General features: G+C 39.3%; 1 protein-coding gene across 1 annotated transcript in view; it reads left to right on the plus strand.

The window, feature by feature from the left end:
* The first annotated feature begins 10,698 nt into the window (after positions 1–10,698).
* Positions 10,699–18,939, plus strand: part of FAM184A (family with sequence similarity 184 member A) — a 77,527-nt gene continuing 69,286 nt past the window's right edge. Inside the window, exon 1 of the mRNA XM_068407546.1 lies at positions 10,699–10,866. Coding sequence (XP_068263647.1) covers positions 10,699–10,866 — 168 coding nt within the window. The remainder of the gene's footprint in view (positions 10,867–18,939) is intronic.

Here is an 18,939-nt window from a genome sequence, read left to right on the forward strand (position 1 = left end):
TTAGATTTCAAACGATTACGGTGTAATTATTCCTAGTAGCTTTATTGTGCTTTTTGGATTTTCAGTCTCAAATAATTCAACTGGTTCTGATAATCTTGGCAAGAACAAAAACCACCTTTAAACTACAGTTCAGCCCTATGAATGTAATACCTGAATGATGTTAGAGAAAGCCACGGATAACTTAGCTGTGGAGAAATAATACCCCTAATTAAAACAAAATCAAAAACCTTTTAGCCTTCTGTGAAAGGTTGATAAATGGGATCTCTTCTGTTTCACTAAAGATCGGCTGGGAAGAGGGCTCCACGTTACTAAGAGAATGAATTATTTTTTATTTCTCTGACTGATTTCCATTCTAAAATTCTCTGAATGTTATAGTAGGCTTAAAAAAATAGTAAAAATACCTAGTAGAAGTACATTTCTGCCGTTGGCTGGTAGAGTGTGTTTCATTAGATGAAAGCTGATCTCAAAGAGATTACTGAAATACTCAAAGCTAAGTATGAACCTGCTGGACTGAGGCTCTAATCACCCAGCTTACTCCACTGGGATGAAGACTTGGAGGGAATTCTTTTTCATACCCTTCAGGTTTCTTACTTCAGAGTCACCACATCACTTCATCACAATCTTTGACTTCAAGAAATTTTGTGTGGAGTAACTCTTGATATTCAAATGCTGGGGTTTATTATTTTCCTTGCTAAGTGTTGTACATATTTTATTTAGTTTTATTTAGTTTTATCTAATTCTAATCTTACAGATCAGGAAACTTTTAATGTTCAAAACATGGATTTATGTGAAAGTTTATAAACTCTGTTGTAGTAACTAACTCAGCACACAAACAGCGGTAATAATGATTTCAAAATTATTCTCTTAACATCTAAGGATAGTAAACTGTGCTTACAAGCAAGTAAACTAGATTTTATTGTAGTAATTACGGGTGCTTGTAACTAAGAAGTAAAGTAAAAATGAACAGATGTAAAAAATGACATAACAGTGATATGTAATCTTTACAATTTTGTCCTAGTGTTCATAAATTTCAAAAGATGCTCAAGGGTGTTTTATATGCTATGTGTGGAAAAACATAGCTCTTATTCGCTTTGACTAAAATGCCTGTTCTTAAACTTGATAAGCAATAATTTGCAAATTTAAGGACTATTCTGGTCATAGAAATCATCTGTATCTTTCAGTCTCAACAACATTTTCCAATAAATAATTAACAAACTTTTCCCATAATAATTAAAAATACTCACATTTCTGTGCTTATAAACTAGCTTGATTATGCACCAAACAGGATACTACGCCCTCAATGAAATTATATGCATGATATACTGAAACACAAGTTTATGCTGATTTGGGGAAAAATGTGTTTTAGCTTTCAAAGGTAGCCCATTCTCAAAGCAAATCTCTTACCTTGGTCCAGAACGAGGCCTGTGCAACACTAATCCTGATCCCTTCCAAATTTTTAAATATTGCTGAGGGAGTTGGGCTCCTGTGAAGAACCAGAAATCCAACATTCTGCTGAATGCAAGCTGTGTTGCTGTTGATTTGAGTTTGAGCATAACACAACATTTTCAGGCATGATGCACTTTCATCCAGATAGCTGATGATCCTGTAGTCTTGACTGTTCAAGTGAAATCTGGATGTCTGGCAAGCAGGCTTCAAAACATCACTTCTGTGAATAATAACAGTACAGTCACAAGATAATAAGCACAGTCACCAGAACTTACAATTATAGCAGGCTATCTTATTCAGGGCAGATAAACTTTGCTCTTTTTCCCCTACCCCTGATGTTTTTAGTTACTGTATCAGTTTCAGTAGACGACACTATGTAGAAGTACAAGGGCTGCCTCTTGATTTTTACATGTTAATTGAAGATCAGCAATAAACTTAAAATGCTCTTCTTTATCCCCCCTTAACCACAATTTTTATGGAACATTTTATAAGATGGAACTTTCAGTCAGCAACCTGCATAGGCAAATTCATCTTAAAATACTGCAGTTTTCAATACCTTTAATTTCAGAAGAAACCTTCAACTATTTGAAGGTAATAAAAACTTTACAAAAGCCATTTCTATTTGAATGTTGACACTTGTGCAAAGCTTTTGAGGCCTCAACACAATTTTAGCAAAACCATAAATCCACCACTGTTAATTTTCTGGAAAGATGCCAGTCTGTCTGCCTTCCTTCTTGAAGCATAACCAAAATCCTCTCTAGTCTCCAAATCTGTATGCTTAAATCCCCCAAACTACATTGGCAAGATGCAGCGATTCAAATTCATATGCATCAGGGAGTAGGCTGGCGATAACTATGTGGGCCAGAAAAGCCTGAACCAATGTTGGAGATTAATTAGCCACATTCAAATTAAAACCTTCAAGCCACCAATCTCTCCGTTTCCAATACTGTCACAGTGAGAAATACAGATCACAAATGTTGTCTGTGTTGCTCTGCAGAATGACCCTGAGGGCAAGATCAGAGCTACACCAGCCATCTGTTTGAACTTTCCTACAAGAGCATTTCTGTGGCTGCTTCCAAGGGATCCCGTTGGTACTGAGGGAGAAAGAAAACCTGAGCAGTCCTGGTGCTTTTGGTGCCTTTACCTGCACTGTGGACAAGATGTGCCACTCAGCGCTGCTTTCAGCTGTCCCAACCAACCTTCCACTGATGGCCTCAAGAAGAAAAAAATATCTGTATTTCATCCATTATGCCTATTGCAAGACTGTATGCATTTTATAGGCATCCTGAAGCCTGAATGAGTACATACATGGGAAAATATGAATGCCAGCCTGGAAAGCAGTGAATTAAATCCTCGCCCAGCTTAACTCTGTACCAGTGCTCCTATAATGAACAAGTACATGATATCAAGCTGCTAAAAGCAGTGACACTTAAACTAGGGGCTGTCACTATAGCTGTTTTTTCCTACCGATTATTTTTTCCCTGTAGATGAATAATATTTTTATCAGTCAGAATTATTTTTATGTTTTAGCCTATAAAGCTGCTTTTCCTCCAAAAAGAAAACAAGTGCATTACATTTCTGTACAAGTCCAGCATATTTAAATAATGTCAGGATTGAGCTAAGCAAGTCATAGTAATATATCAAAATAATCTTTACCAGTTGCTACTAAAAGACCATGGCAGACCTCTTTATTTGTCTCCTTTTTGAGTTCATTGTAACATTTGCATTAAAACAACCCAGCCCCCCAGTGCACAGCACTCCCTTGCATTTAGTTTGGTCCTTAGAGGAACATTTCAGAAGTCAGCAAGGTTACTTAATGCATCCCTGGAAGAGGCTCCAACAATATACCAAAGGTCACTGCTCCTTTCAATAGGAATGCTTTCATCCTAATGAAGATAAATATGAATGTATTAATTGAATTAACTGAAATCTATTCATTTTTTACTCTAAACAGTCTCCTTAATGAGTTATTGTCAGAGGAGCATAAGAATGTAAAAGATTAACAGTCTATGAGAAAGACCTTCAAATTCAACTGTTACTTAATACACAATTTTCGTCCTATCTGCCATTTTATCCATGAGCAAAACCCAAAATATTTTCTAATGTCCTTGGAGAAAAGTTTCCTAGGCAGCTGATTAAATTTATATTCCAGTATAGAAAGCAAGACTGGATCCCTCCTCTGCAGTAGAGAAGTCAGCATAATAAGAATTATCCTAAATTTAGCATATATTGAAAAAATTGTGTTTTCATGTGCAGTAATGTGCCTACAACTTGAGTTTGAACAGAGAAATTAAATGAAGCTTTTTTTGCATCCCTGAATTTATTTGTAGCATAAATCTAGAAAGAATGATTTGAAACATTGAGATCAGGATTTGGTCTGACATTCCAGGGAGTGGAAAACAACGTTGATTTACACAGGTTGTGCAGGAAGGGATGGCAGTTCTTTTTAATGTCTGCCAAATTCCCCATGAGGGTCCTGCTTAGCAGACTTCGTTTGAAAAGCAAGTTCCTTGGCCTCCTGTTCCTCGCCATAAAGGCCAACCCTACCCCAGAGGGCCCAAGCTAATACGATGAGACCTCTCTGGTCCCTTCCTCCTGTCCACTCACCATTCCTCTCAAGTACTCGCTCCCAGCTGAGCTGCCAACTTCCCTGTTTTAGGTCTAATTTTTTCTACTTGAAAAAACATGCATAATTTAGAAAAGGGGAACAACATAAAATGAGAAAACTTGTTAAGAAGCAGCTTGAAGCAGTAGCTAATATGTTAAATCTTTGCAGGTGATGGGAAAGACTACGAGGACTATTATATCCTGTTTGAGGACTTGATTGTCAACTTAGAGCAAATGCATACGATTTACCAAAAAAAAAATTCTTGAGAAAAGGCAAAATGAAACATTATTTAAAGTAAGAAGGCTTACTTCAGAAAATATATTTTGTCAGTCAAAATGCTGGCTCTAAGCTGGAAATGAAGTCACTAATTACTAAAAGCCTGTATCTGAGAGGTTCTGTAGGATTACATGCTACATCTTGATAAAGATGGCTGGCCCAAAATATTCTGTAAGGCTACTATTAACACTTACATGAATTTTCAGCATGAGCTCTGGCTTTGTAATGACCAGTTGTCTTATTAATTTTCTGTTCAGTGGTGAGCACTGATAGGTTTAGTTCTCTGTTTTGAGAGGAAAAGCACAACAGCTGTATTTTATGTGTCTGGGTACTTTCTCGATGTTGGTAAATGCCTTTCTGTCCTGGTAAATTAGCAAGGGACTAGACTGAAATAGCACCTTACAAAGAAAAAGTTATGAGAATTAATAGAGACACTAAGATTCATACTTAACTGAGGATTCATCCAGTTTTCCCCATCTGTGCAGCTAAAGACAACAGAAATGTACTGGAAAATCTTGTCTAAAACAAGAGAAAAAATATTTTACACTAGGTAGACTCTTAAAGCATCTTTTACCCAGCTGTATGTCAGCAACGTCCAGAAAAGCAGTGAGTGATATCACCATCGCTTACTTTGTGTGACTCCCACCTGTAAAGGACAGTCATTGGAAGCACTGAGATGTTTTACCAAGGTGGTAGTTTTGCTTTGTTCGCACTTCTGCTGCTTTTTTTTTTTCTTTGTCTGTAAAAATTATCTGTGTTTTCTCTGTAATTTTTGTTTATTTTCTTTAAAATATAACTTCTCTGCTACAAAAAAAAAAAAGTGGATCAAGCTTAAAAACCAAAGTTAAAATAAAATATAAGACAACAGAAGTATTAAAAAAAGAGAGCTGTATCAGAAGAAAGATGGAGCCTTACACTTTTCATATTGGTCTTTTTCCTTTACACTGGACTTTTTCATCCTTAACTACTCTTTTCTGCTTGAAATTAAAATAATATAAAAATCTTTACTGAATGAAAACAACTGACATAAAAGAGTGGGCTATTGTTAATTTTTCTAATAAAAAGCCACATGCCCCCAAACGCATGTTTCCATGTGAGGATAAAAATGTCACGCAAGAGAATATACAAGTGGATTTAAAGAAAGATAGAATTATCTGGAGATAATTGCTCATGGGAATTTTTCTGTGTGCCAGTGCACATTTCTACAGAACCTGGAAAATTAATTTCCAAAGAATCATCAAAAAAAACAGCCGTTCAAATATGCTTGGTCACAAGTTGCAGCCAAAACACTCTCTCTTCCATCATATCTTGACAGTAGTTCCAGTTTGGACACACGCATGAGATGGCAGCATTCCTTTTAGGTATTGGTGACCTAAATTGTTTTCCACACACTAACAGTTTCCTAGATAGGCAACTAGACATAATAAAGTATGCAACAGCTTCATCTGTATCAGATGCGTGTTCACCATTCTCTGCTTACTTATTTGAAATATTCAACTTACGCCAAGTTTCACATACACGTTAGTTCAAGACTTGCAGGGGTTGAGTCTTTCAAGCTTTGAAGGCCAAGGCAGCGTACAGCCATAAAATTATAAAACCCAAAAGATGTAAGGACCAAAGATCTACCAGGTAGAGTCCTAAACCTGTGTTTGTCACCCTGTACCCCTGGCTCATTACTGACTGAAAGCTTACTTGCATGCATAGAAGCAAGACGGTAATTGATTGAATTAGATGAGTATCCTGAAATGTTGACCCAATTGTGTACCTTACAGAAATCACAGTCTTGCTAAGCCACTTTGAGATTATTTCAAAGTTATTAGGACATTTAGGTGGGTTTTTTCGGTCGGTTCTTCACCTCCCCCCTGCATATTCTTCATGATTATATATGCAACCATAGCAAGGCAATTTTGGCTACTCTTTTGTCCTTTATAGATCTGAAAATATACCCCTCTTTATATCATTATCTACAGCTAAGAGAAGAAGCCTTTGTTACTTGTACACTTTCAAAACAAAATTGTTTTGTGTGACTTCTTACACAGAAATCTCAGCATCATAGATTAACCTCAGCTTTAGCAATGAGGTCTTTATGTTAAAGTAGGACATCATGGGCTTATTTAGTTATTGTATTCCATCAGGTTTGTTTTGACCAGAAAATTAAAGCAGCAATGACAGATATGTTTAAGCTGTATTGTTATTTTGAGTATTTTATACTATTATTTTAAATGGTGAATTATTGCTTTATGAAAATAATTAAACCTGTGTGTAAACTTATGGTATGTATATAATAAATGGTTAGTTTAGCATTCTGGTAGAAATAAATAGACCTTTTCTTAGGAGTCCCCTATTTTAAGTATTTAGTTACTAAATACTTGCGTAATTCAACCATTCAATGAAAATGAGAATTGTGGTATAAACACCTTTGTTCATACACATCCACAAAAAACTTGAAAACTCAGAGTTGTAGCTGCAAACGTACAAATTAAACAGCAAACACCTGCAAATACCAGTAGGTCAAATTTCTTGCTAACTGGCCTTTCAGTAAAAGCTCCTGACTTTCTGACTTCTTCAGAGTTGTCAAAAGGCATTATCACAAAGCAAGCTTAGCTCTTGTAACACTTTCTGTCTTTAAAGAACCAGAGAGGGAGTTTTGTGCCTATGGCTTGAAAATAGGGCGTACAGTGATTGCACACATTTATCTTAGTCAAAGCTGTGATGAGATAAATAAAGGGGGTTTTGTACACATGGAAATCTGTAATCCATAATATTCCCAGCAGACTGAATGTAAATTAAATTCTTTCCTGGTTTTGGAAACCTCAGTAATGGTATTTCATAATTTTAGAAAACATACACACATACCAGAACATATGAACGTCAAATATGCAGATAAATAGATATGCAGTAGAATACAAGAAAGCACAGGTAGATTTCCACAGAGGCAGTGTGGTTGATTTTACATCTGAAAAAGCAAAACTATAAAGTCATTGTATGTCTTGCACATCTGCTGCTATATATGCATAGCAGATACATAAAAATGCAATCATAAAGCATATATTCACTATTTTAAAATTTATTAAAAAAATCTTCCATATACATATAGTAAGAGCACACCTACACAGTGCCTATACTCACATGGAGACACTGAGTAGCTACAAATTGTATGTCACTTACGTAAGCCCATAGTAATAGAGACACTAAAGGTTTCACTGTGCAGCTTTCACAGGAATGATGCACATGAAGAGCCCTGCCCCATCCCGTTGCTTTTTGCATCCTCCAGCAAACCCTGGGTGCTGCCTCGTCATTTGCCTCTGGATGGCCTCAGCCCAGGCCCTGGGAGACCTTTGGACCTACAGATCCTACCACACTGACAAGACATGAAATCCCACCAAGGAAAAAAAGCACTAGGGTCCTCACTGTCCTGCTGCATAAAGCCTCTTTTCAGCAACAACCTTAAAGAAAACAGGCTCTATGCTACACATGCAGACCTGAATGGAAAAGAGCTTCTTAGCAGCCACCATCTGAGCTCTAAAGGCATAAAACATGTAAAGAGAAGCTTGGAAGTAATTTAAATATGAAAACTACTACTGAAAGGCACATGAAATATTGACAAAGAATATTTAATCACTTTTTTTTGATTTAAAAGCACCTAGACAAAACGTAGTACTTAGCAACTCAGTGCAAGAAGGAGACAAAAATTAAGCATATTTGACTATTTTGTCCTAGCAGATATAAATCACTTCAAAATGCTTCAGAACAATGATTTGTGGCCAATATGAACCACAGCAAATATGCCTACTCCTTCAGAAGAAACTGAAAAAATTAGTGAGTTGTCTCAGAAGAAATGTTGATAAATCCAAAGCACTCTAATTTATTTGAAAAATAAGTCTATCCAAAATATTTAAAATGTGTAGATTAAAATTAAAATAATACTTTCTGTAACTTTTGAGATTTCTAGGAGCAATAATAAATTGAGCCAGCTATTCCTTAATATCAGAGGCATTATTAGGCACACTAAAGAAAGAGCTCTTTTGCATGAGAATTAAGAAGCTTGCTTAAGGTCACACAATCAGCCAGGCACAACCATTATCTGTGAACACGTCTTCACAATCAGTCTACTGCTTTAATTAGTAGCTTGACCTTCCTAGACATGAAAAAATCACAGTCTCCTTTGCCACTGAATTATTTTTTAATTTAATAAAACTGAATTAATGTGTTATTCATGGATGTCATCTATGGACACAGATTTGATACAGATGCTCCTAATATTCTTTCTTCCCCTTGTATTTTATCTGTATGAGTCACTGCCTGGGTAGGCACCATCTGTCCTTTGTTCTCTGTTGCCAGAATGGGCCACTTCAGAAGGAAAAAAAAACATAAACAGTGTCAGAATTTCCTGAACAATGCAAATTCTGAGTTTAAGGCAACACAGATACTTAAAGACCAGGATTAAATCAGTTCTTAGACTCCTCACTATTCAAAATAGTTTGGGTTTATTACTTCTGTCAATATATGAGACTTTTTCCAGAACCTCTGTAGTTCTTCTGGTCCTTTTTTCAACACCTTTGCAGTGTGTTGATGCATGGAAATTACGGATCCCAGACCTCGATGCAAGTATTTCTCTTGTACTCTCACAACCTGTACAAAAGTAGCAATGACTAATTGTACCTTCTGGTTAGTGTCCCGTCTGTGCATCAAAGAATCTCATTTGCCTCTCTGACCTCAGGTTTGCACTGGCAGTTCATGTTTAGTTGGTTATTTATCATACTATATAAGCATGAATCTCTGTTAGCAAGTGAGACACATTGCTCTGCAATATGGATCTCTTCTTATCATTTACTATTCCACCTATTTCTATCATTTGCAAATTCTAGGTAATACTTGTCTTCATACCCTTGTTGAGAACAACAGATTTAGCCATGTATTTTTGTAGTTTACCTCTTTGAAATTTCTGTCTGCCTACGAAGAATGCAGGCAAGGAAGACTTTCAGAGCAAAAGAAAAAAGGCAATAAAAAGATGAACTACTCAACGAAGAGTGACAAGGACTCTTTAAAAGATGAACGCCGAGGCTGTTAATCAGGAAATCAAATGTGTCCAACCACATTAATACAGATATATATTCTCCCAAGGCCAGAGCCTAGCAAAGAGACATTAATTTGTTAAAGAGGGTGGCTGTTCTCAGGAGTTGCACAGGGTGGAAACAGAAGAGAGCAGTCAAATCCGAGCTAAAGGACATACTAAATTCAGCTGTGGATTCCTTCTGGCAGGGACCTTTGTTCTGCACTCATCAGGTCACGGGTCCGTGACTGGGATCTGCAGCACCTGGGCCTGCAGCAACAGAAGGGACCGGCCAGCTCAAGGGAGTGCCTCCCCTTCGCCCGGCTGGGTCACCCCCGATCTGCGAGTACTGTGTTGCTTCGTCCCCCAAAACCTGAAGTAATTGCGCGGTCAAGTCCTTACCTAACTTACTACCTACTTCAATTTTAAGACACTACTTGCCCCTACCACCTACTGTTGCAAGAAGGCGGCACACACTCCGTCGCATACCAGTACATACCCAGGGGCCAGCAATACCTCATCCACTTCACTCCCTCATACACACCGGGCTGTAGCACCCCTGGCGCCCTTCCAGCGCGGAGGAGCCTGGCCCCAGGCCCCCACCAGCACCCGCTGCTTTTTCAGGCCGCTCCATGAGCAAAAGCTTTAAGCGGCTGGCGTACATGCCCCAGGCCCCGCCACAGAGGGGCAGCCCTGCCCAAAACCCGTACCCCCCTCCCGCCCTGCCCCTGCCCGTAGCAGAAGGGGCTCCCTCCGCCCCCGCCCGCAGGCGGAGCAGCCCGCCGCCCGCTAACAGCTCCCGGCGCCGCCGCCGCGGGCCGGGTGGACGGGGCCGGGACCACAGCGCGCGCACCTGCCGCGGGAAGGCGGGACCCCCGGGCCAGCGCGCGCGGCCCCAGCCGCTCCGAAGGCGGGAGGCAGCGGGCGGGGCCGGCCAGTGACGCGGGGCTGCGCGGCGTAAACAGCCCGGCGGCAGCCCGGCAACCGGGTACGGCCACCCCGCCGCTGCTCCCGCCCGGCCTCCGGCCGCCCCGGGGCCGGACCGGTTCGGTCTCCCCGCCCAGTGCCGGGCGGTGACGAGCGGGGAGGGGGGAGAGGAGAGGCTGGCGCCGCTTCGCGCAGCGGCCCCGAGGGGTTGAAGCCGCAGCCCAGCGCGGCTGCTGGGGACGGCGGCGGTAGGAAGCGCCCGAGGCCGGTGCCGGGGCGGGAGGAACCGTCTCGGGCAGCGGTTCGCGGCTGGGGCGCCCTTGGCCGGGCTCCCCAGTAGGGCCGGTGCTGGCGGCACCCGAGCAGCGGCGGGGGCCGGGCGGTGAAGATGGCGACCCCGGGGATGGGCTGGCAGCAGCCGCAGCACAGCTACGGCAGCGGCTCCGCGCCCGGCGCGGGAAAACTCGGCTCCGGCTCAGCCCAGGCGGGGCTGGGGGCCGAGCACAGCCCGGACCTGCATTTCAAAATGAGCAAGAAGATTGCCCAGCTCACGAAGGTGAGGGAGCGCCCGCCGGGGCGCGCAGGGTCCCCCGCCGCCTTGCATTTCTCCCTTTTTTTTTTTTTTTTTTGTTTCCCTTCTCGCCGTCGCTTCGTCAGCGGGGTGGCTGAAGAGAGGCCGGCTCTCAGGGCTGATGTTAAATCCAGGTGGGATGCGGCCGGGTTTGTACCCCGAAGGCCGGGCCTGGAGCGGCCGCCTTGCCCCGGGAGCAGCCTCGGTCCCCGGGAAACCGGAGCGCGCCGTGCCGGGGCCCTGCGGGGAAGCTCCGGCATACCGCAAACCGGGGGTACCGGGAGCAGCGGGTGGTGGTAGAGGCGAGAACCGCTCACGGAACCTGCCGCAGTACCGGTTCCCAGTTAGTCGTGTCCAAATTTCGCCTGGCACAGCCAGGTATCTGGGTGCGTGGGAGGTGTTCCCTCACTGCTGGGGTGGTACTGGCTGTTTATTCTATGAAAATCGTAGCTTCTCTTCTAGCTCTTTTGTACGCCGTTCTCTGAGTCTGTTTAAATAGAGAAATGCAAGTGACACTTGCTTTCCTTTTGCTGAAGAGCAGTACTGTTATTTAAGGTGTCTGGTAATATCTTAAATGCCTTAGATGGTGAGGGCAAAGTGTGAGAGTATCTCTGGTCTCGTACTGCTGATTGAACAGTTTTCATTTTATCATCCCCCGTGTAGAAAATACATTGTGCCTTTGTTAAAGGCTGGGGTCAAACTACAACATGTTTTAAAAGTATATTATTAAGGCCGGTAGGCCCAATGTTTCAGATGTGATTATAGCTATGATTGACTTAGAATAACTCAAAAAAAATGCTTTGGTGCTGTAATATCTCTTGTATGATGCTCAAGTCATAGATGCATAGCATTGCTTAGGGAATGAAAGGCAGATTGTCTTTGTTAAAGAGAAAGCAGAAGAAGTAATTTCTGTCAAGAATTACATAGCTAAAACATTTAAAGGTAATTTAAAAGCACTGTGAGAACTGCCAGTATTCTTCAAATGTATGCTAAAATGGATGAAGGTGACATTTCATTGGAACTAAGAATGAAGAGAATGAAGACTGCTGGCAGTCTCACAGTGGAGACAGTTCATATTTATGAACAGTTGATGCACCATCAACCAGTTAAAAATAGTATTTGTCATGGAACACCATGCACCTTAATGTATTGGAAAACCTACGACAGAGGGGTGTTTTGTCTTGTCTTTGAATTGAGTACAATTTCTTTATTTTTTCTGGAACTAAAATTGTAATTTCATAAGGAGAGAAGTAGAATTAAAATAAGCTGAAGAATCTCTTTGATTTTACTTCATGTGCATACAAATTATGAGTTCAAATATTAAAGACATTACTACAGACTTGTGCTCCCTGAAAGGTGCAAGAAGCACCTGGAGACCATAAACATACTTTAGTCTTACCTTAAGGCCTAGTGCATATGCAAAGTAATAACTTCAAAGAATAATTTTATTTATGTGTGTGTCCTTTGATATATTTCCCTTTCTTTCTCTAGGAATTTACCCAGAAGTTTATAGCTGATTGCAGAAAGTGTTCCACTTCTGTTGTGAAGTCATTTGTGTATACCCATGAGTTCCACAGCACTGAGCGTGTGCCCTGTGCTCTTTGAGTATATGTGTCAGGTATCTTGAGGTGGATGTGAGTTAAATATGGATTTAAATGCATGGTGCTGGAATATTTTGAACTTCTGTATTGGAGAACATGGAGAGGGTGAAAGTAAATACTGGGGGTTTTTCATAAGTTTTTCTAATGATCCATAGTAGAGCTCTTCTAAAATTCTAGAAACTGTGCGTGTGCATGTCTGTCCTGCCAAAGGCTTCAGAGTAGTGCAGATAAAAGCTATGAATTGCCTTCTGCTTGTTTATTTAAAAAAACTGCACGCTATGTGCTTGTACAAGGAGTTCATATGTGAATGAGACTTTTGCAGGACTGGAATCTTGTATTTGTTTCCCAGTGACTTGCAGATTCTGGTAATGTTTTAGTTTGTGTGTTTGTGTTCTGTTTTCAAGTTTTAGGGAGAAAACTTGGAAAATCAGCTGATCTTTGTACTGACTAAAGGTCTGGAGTGAAGAACAGTATTTTTAGATGTAGAACAGGATGTAGAATAAAATACTTCTCTTGCACCTATTGCAACAATAAAATTAAGAATTTAAAGATTAAAAGTAAAAAGTAAAAGAAATGTGCCCTTGTGGCCAAGAAGGCCAATGGCATCCTGGGGTGTATTAGAAGAGGTGTGGTTAGCAGGTCAAGAGAGGTTCTCCTCCCTCTTTGCTCTGCCCTGGTGAGGCCGCATCTGGAATATTGTGTCCAGTTCTGGGCCCCTCAGTTCAAGAAGGACAGGGAACTGCTAGAGAGAGTCCAGCGCAGAGCCACGAAGATGATTAAGGGAGTGGAGCATCTCACTTACGAGGAGAGGCTGAGGGAGCTGTGTCTCTTTAGCTTAGAGAAGAGGAGACTGAGGGGTGACCTCATTAATGTTTATAAATATGTAAAGGGCAAGTGTCATGAGGATGGAGCCAGGCTCTTCTCAGTGACATCCCTTGACAGGACAAGGGGCAATGGGTGGAAGCTGGAACACAGGAGGTTCCGCATAAATATGAGGAAAAACTTCTTTACGGTGAGGGTGACCGAACACTGGAACAGGCTGCCCAGAGAGGTTGGGGAGTCTCCTTCTCTGGAGACATTCAAAACCCGCCTGGACGTGTTCCTGTGTGATATGGTCTAGGTAATCCTGCTCCGGCAGGGGAATTGGACTAGATGATCTTTCGAGGTCCCTTCCAATCCCTAACATTCTGTGTGATTCTGTGAAGTGTTCCATAGCATTAATTTCATTGAGGTAGAGGTGCAAATTTTGACGGTTCTGTGTTAGAGGGCTCGGGTCCTACATTTCTGTTTGTTACTTGACCTTTCAGAAAGGGAGGCTTAAAAGAAGTGTAGAAACTTCTGCATAAAGTATAATCTAAACTTTCTAACCTGCTCTAGAATCTGAAGCCTGATTTGATAGATGGCTGCAGAAATTAATCCTTGAGAAAGGACTCAAGCTACAGGGGAAAAATATAAACATTATACTTAATTTCCATAAGCAAGAGTTAACTGTCAGAGAAGAATCAGCTTCCCTCTGCAGAAGATTTCCGAAAAGAAACTGATACGAAAAAGATATTAGGCTATTTCTATGGAGGTTTTTTGACCAAATTCTGCTGTTCTGTCAAATGCTTACTAACTTACATGTCTAGAATTCCTCTTCAGTAATCTGGGAACTTCTTATTAAGAATACCACTTCTTAATTGTTCTTCTCAAATTCTTTAATGTCTTACATATAAGACACTTCTCACACACCTTCCAGCTGTTTTGTGCATTTTATTTATTTTGTGTCTTCTAACTTTTCTCTAAGACTGCCTTGAAGATATATTAAGTCTATCAGTGGATTTAAGGCTGAAGCCAGGTGCTTTACCAGGCCAAAACAAACCCACCAATATAGTATAGTAAAAGGAAGTCTAAATATGCATGGGCCATTGCCAAAGGGATACACACAGTTAAGTTTGTCCAGACAGCTTCTGTCTTCTGACAAAAGAAATGTGACTCAATAGTTTATTTTTACCTATCCTTGTACAGTTTTTATTACAGGCCGTGAGTAGCAGCAGAAGAAAATGCTTTCCCCACAGAAGATGCAGGTCACTCATGAAGTAAATGTAAAATTCTAAAATTAGGATTCCTCTCTTATGTTTTTGCATTACTTAGAGAGAATATGATGTTTCAGTCAAAACAATACAGGAACACAAAGAAAAAGGTAAAATTTGTTTAATAACCAGATTTAATCAGTAATTCAGAGTGAGGCAAAATAAGATACAAATCACTAAGCACAACACTTCTGAAGTGCTTAACTATATTTTTACTTTTTTGGGGGGCAAGACTTACTTGATTTAACTTTAATATACTTAATTCACAGAGGAAGGTAAAACAGTTAGAAATGCAGCTTTAAAAACTAAGGTGATACTCCATGTCATGTTTAAAGACTGCGGTAGATTGTCACTGAAGCAATTTTAGGTCTTCCTCTTCAGTATAAGCTCCTTATTTTTAGGCGTTTTGAAAGATCTGTGTACCAGTTTGGGGATAAAGTAGCATCTGACACAAAGATTAAAGCCAACAAGAAATAAACTGCGATTATGAGATTGCATATATGTGTTTCTACTACTGCATGCTGGAGTGCTAATGCAGTGTTGAATTATGCCTGCTGCAGAGGAAAAATGTGCATATATATATTTAATTAGTTTGCATAAAACAACTGGAATAGAAAACAAAAAGCAAGTTGCTGCTGTGCTTACATCAGTAGGGGAGAATGGGATTAGTTTTTACATTGCCAGAAGAGTACAAGTTCAAGTAGTTTTGTTTTTTTGTTGTTGTTTTTGCTTTTTGTGCTGTAGTTTGCAGCTTGAGCATTTGTGATTGAGAAATCCATATCCTAAATGTGTCTGCAAACTCTGTTGTGCAAACTTTGTGGCATCAACATAAATCTTTGACTTTTATGGAATAACTGCATGATGGGTGCTGGGATTATGCAATGAGAATTCTTCAGCATTGATTTGGTTGCACGATATTAGTTGCAGAAATTTTACATTAACTGGAAGAAGAGTCTGTAAGTGCCATGCAGATGATACATACCCCACAGCGATTGTTTCTGTCTATTTAATAAAAAGAAAAAAACTGTACAAAACTCCAGTGTTTTCCCTTGGTACATGCTTAGAGCTGGTTAGTTCAGTTCTGGAAAGGTTCCAAAAACCTCAGCTAGTTCAAAGACTAAGGCAACAAAGTTATCCAAGGCGCATCATACTTCAGTAAACAAAAACTAGAACTGGGACTCCTGGGACCAGAGTTCTGTTCTCAACTCTGCAGCCAGCTTATTGTATAAATTTGTGAAACTGCCTTTTTTTTTTTTTTGCAAATATTTAAATTTCTCCTTTGTTTTCCTTTCTGTCTTCCACTGTTAGAGAGAAGTACTTAGAGAATAGATGTTAATGTAGTACTTAGTCCAGTGAGTCGCTTGGGGCTGTAGATAGTAAATTTATTTCAGAGAATAAAGAGGAAATTTGATGCTTTTTAATTCAGATGCTTATGCTTCTTATTACATGGACTTCTTTTGCTGGGATGGTTAAAGGTCTTCCTCAGCTATCACAGAATGCAGTGCTATGGAAGAGCTATAGGGTTTAACTTGTATTAATGATTCTTAACAAAATGTTTCCAGTGAAACTTTGTCAGTTTTTATTTGGAAGTATTCTGCCTCGGGAAACAAAGCAACTAAACCTCTTGCAGAAGGTTCATTGTGATAGGATTATAAGAAAACTTAAAAGAAGAACCCTTAAAAATAGGGAAGAAATGAGAATCTAAAAAACCCTGTAGGACTGTTTTGATGTTAGCTGTCATCATGTGGTAGTTGATGCCATTAACAGTTTTGTAAAAACTTGGGTTTTAGTTTCTTAAATAACTTTGTCATCTCTCCAATGTGTGTTAACGTTGGCAGTAGGCCAGTATTTGCTAACAGTTCTAGGATTGCATGAAAAGAACTGAAATTTTGAGGCGGGTGTGATTTGACTACATATTTTAATGTCAAAATTTTTGCATATGCTTCTGACTGGTAATGTGGGAATAAATGTTATGTTTTGTTATTACATAAAAATAGTTTTCAAGGACTAGAAGATATGAAAATTTAATATTAGATATTCTATTCTTTTACCTTTCTCTGGAGATACTGAATTTTGGTTTGTGTTAATTATTCCAAAGACAGATGAAGTAAGTACTCTAAGGAGGGAGAGACTGAAGGTAGGAACTGATAAAGTGAGAGAGACACTATTTCTGAAGCAGGTACCTTAAGATTTTTCTTTTTTAATCATGCTAATAGAGTCTCTCCACCTTCCCTTTCTGACTCTGTCCATGTGGTGTTCTGACTGTGTCCTCATTCTGCAGTAGTTAAGGTCTTAGTAAGGGATTTTCACAGAAGAGAAGTTTTCTGTACACATGATGGTATAAGGACAAAGATGGGACTGGGTAAAAATGGTATGTCCTTAATACCATCTGGTATAGTTCAGAAAAAGTAAGTAGAGCTTTCAGGCTCTCGAAATCTTATTCAGTCCTTAGATAAAATCAGCAGTTATTGTCTTTATCTGAATACTTGCTAGTTGATGCACTTAGAATTGCTTTAAAGCAGCTGTGGCTTCTAATTTAAACCTGAAGAGGTGTTTCTTACCTTCCATGTATTGTAGGACAAAAATTACGGAATTCAGTGTTTTAGTTAATATGTACTTTGTCTCTGAAAGAAGAGATCAGAGATCTTAATTAAAAAAAAAAAGTTGACAGTCCTGATATGAAGTTTGGGAACTCTTATTTAATGCTGTTTTTTTTTCCCGATGAGGACTAGTTGAAAAAAGTTAATTATTGTGATACTTTGAAGACTTCAGGACCATGTATCCTTCAAATGGTTCTTCCATTCATTATCATTGTACACCTATAACGTGACACTGCAGGGGTGCTATGTGGACCTGAGATGGGTATATTTTAGAGCTCTGTGTTGTATGTGTGAATTAGGTCAATGACTTCAGAGTCTTTTGTCACAAGGCATCAAGAAGAGAGAGAGAGAAGCAGGACAAGAACGAAATATTTTTAATATTAAAAAAAATTCCTCAAATGAAATTCCTTTCCTCTCCACCCGCATAGTCTTAATAGTTGACTACTAGCTCGGAGTTCTTCTGAGACAGCTTAATGTTCTAAAGATATTTTCTCTGTGTGTAATTGAAAGTGTGATGTTGTGCTTCTCTGAGATTGTTTGGGGTTTTTTGCTTTTTTGTTTTTTCACATTTTACAAACATCCAAAAGAATAATCAAAATGAAGAGACAAATTGAGGGAGATGATGAATAATATGATGTGGTGCTTAGGGATGTGGTTTAGTGGCAGACTTGGCAGTGTTATGTTTATGGTTGGACTTGATGATGTTAAGGGTCTTTTCCACCCTAAATGATACTATGATTCTATACGTATCTTCTTGCTCTATACTTGTTTATTGCTCTAATGAAATAATATAGAATTACAAGGAGCTGGAAATGTTAGATGTTATCGCTCTGATATGTACTTCAGCTGTTAAATCTGATACATCAGTACATTAAGCATATTTAAAGAAAACCTGAAAGATGAGTATTTTAGTACAAAGTTCAATGTTATCAAAATATCAAAATTTAAAAACTAAAGAAGAACATGCAGGCCATAAATGAATCCTGATATGACAACATCCATACAGTTTAAAATCTGTCAACCTTTAGCTGCTTTTTACATATGATGATATAAATCCTATGAAAAAAATTAAGAAATATTTGAAGTTTAGTTTGATTTTTGTGGGGTTTTTTTTCTGCTGCAGTTACACTTTTCAGGTAAGTACTGCATTATGAAAGAAGGCTGTTGCTATTATCTTGATTTAAATAAAATCAAGAAAGTGCCAGTTCAGAGTTAAGAACATAATACTGAAATGCTTTCATCCAGATGCAAAAGTTGTAAACAGGAGAGTCTTTTATGTATATTTGAAAAAGAAAATCAGTGGTTCATCTCTATGTAATTGTACAAGGTATTTATAGATTCGTTTCTTTATGCACTTGTAAATTAGCATGGACATAGCACTTTGAAGTACTCAATCCTGCAAGGAGTTCTGATTTGTCAAGTCTTATAAAAATGTATCATCAGAAGACTGTTGGGGTTTTTTTTTTTGGTTGGTTTTGTGGTTTGGGTTTGGGTTTTTTTTTTGGTATCTGGAATACCATGAAAGTGCACAGACGTTGTTTCAAAATGATGAGTCTTACCACTTCAGAAAAAGTCAGATTGCAATTTAATCTTAGTTGTGGTGGTTCTGTACATTCTTCAAATACTGTAAAACTATTCAGTAACAACATTGTTTGTATTTGGATATTTCTATATTGTCATGCAACCTAATGGTCACACATACTTTATTTTTTAATGTCTAGAAGTACGATTAGATGCAGGCTGCATTTAATGCATGTGTAGAAATGTTACTTGTCATAAGTCATT

The sequence above is a fragment of the Nyctibius grandis genome, chromosome 1 (genome assembly GCF_013368605.1).
Source record: "Nyctibius grandis isolate bNycGra1 chromosome 1, bNycGra1.pri, whole genome shotgun sequence".
Lineage (NCBI taxonomy): Eukaryota > Metazoa > Chordata > Aves > Nyctibiiformes > Nyctibiidae > Nyctibius > Nyctibius grandis.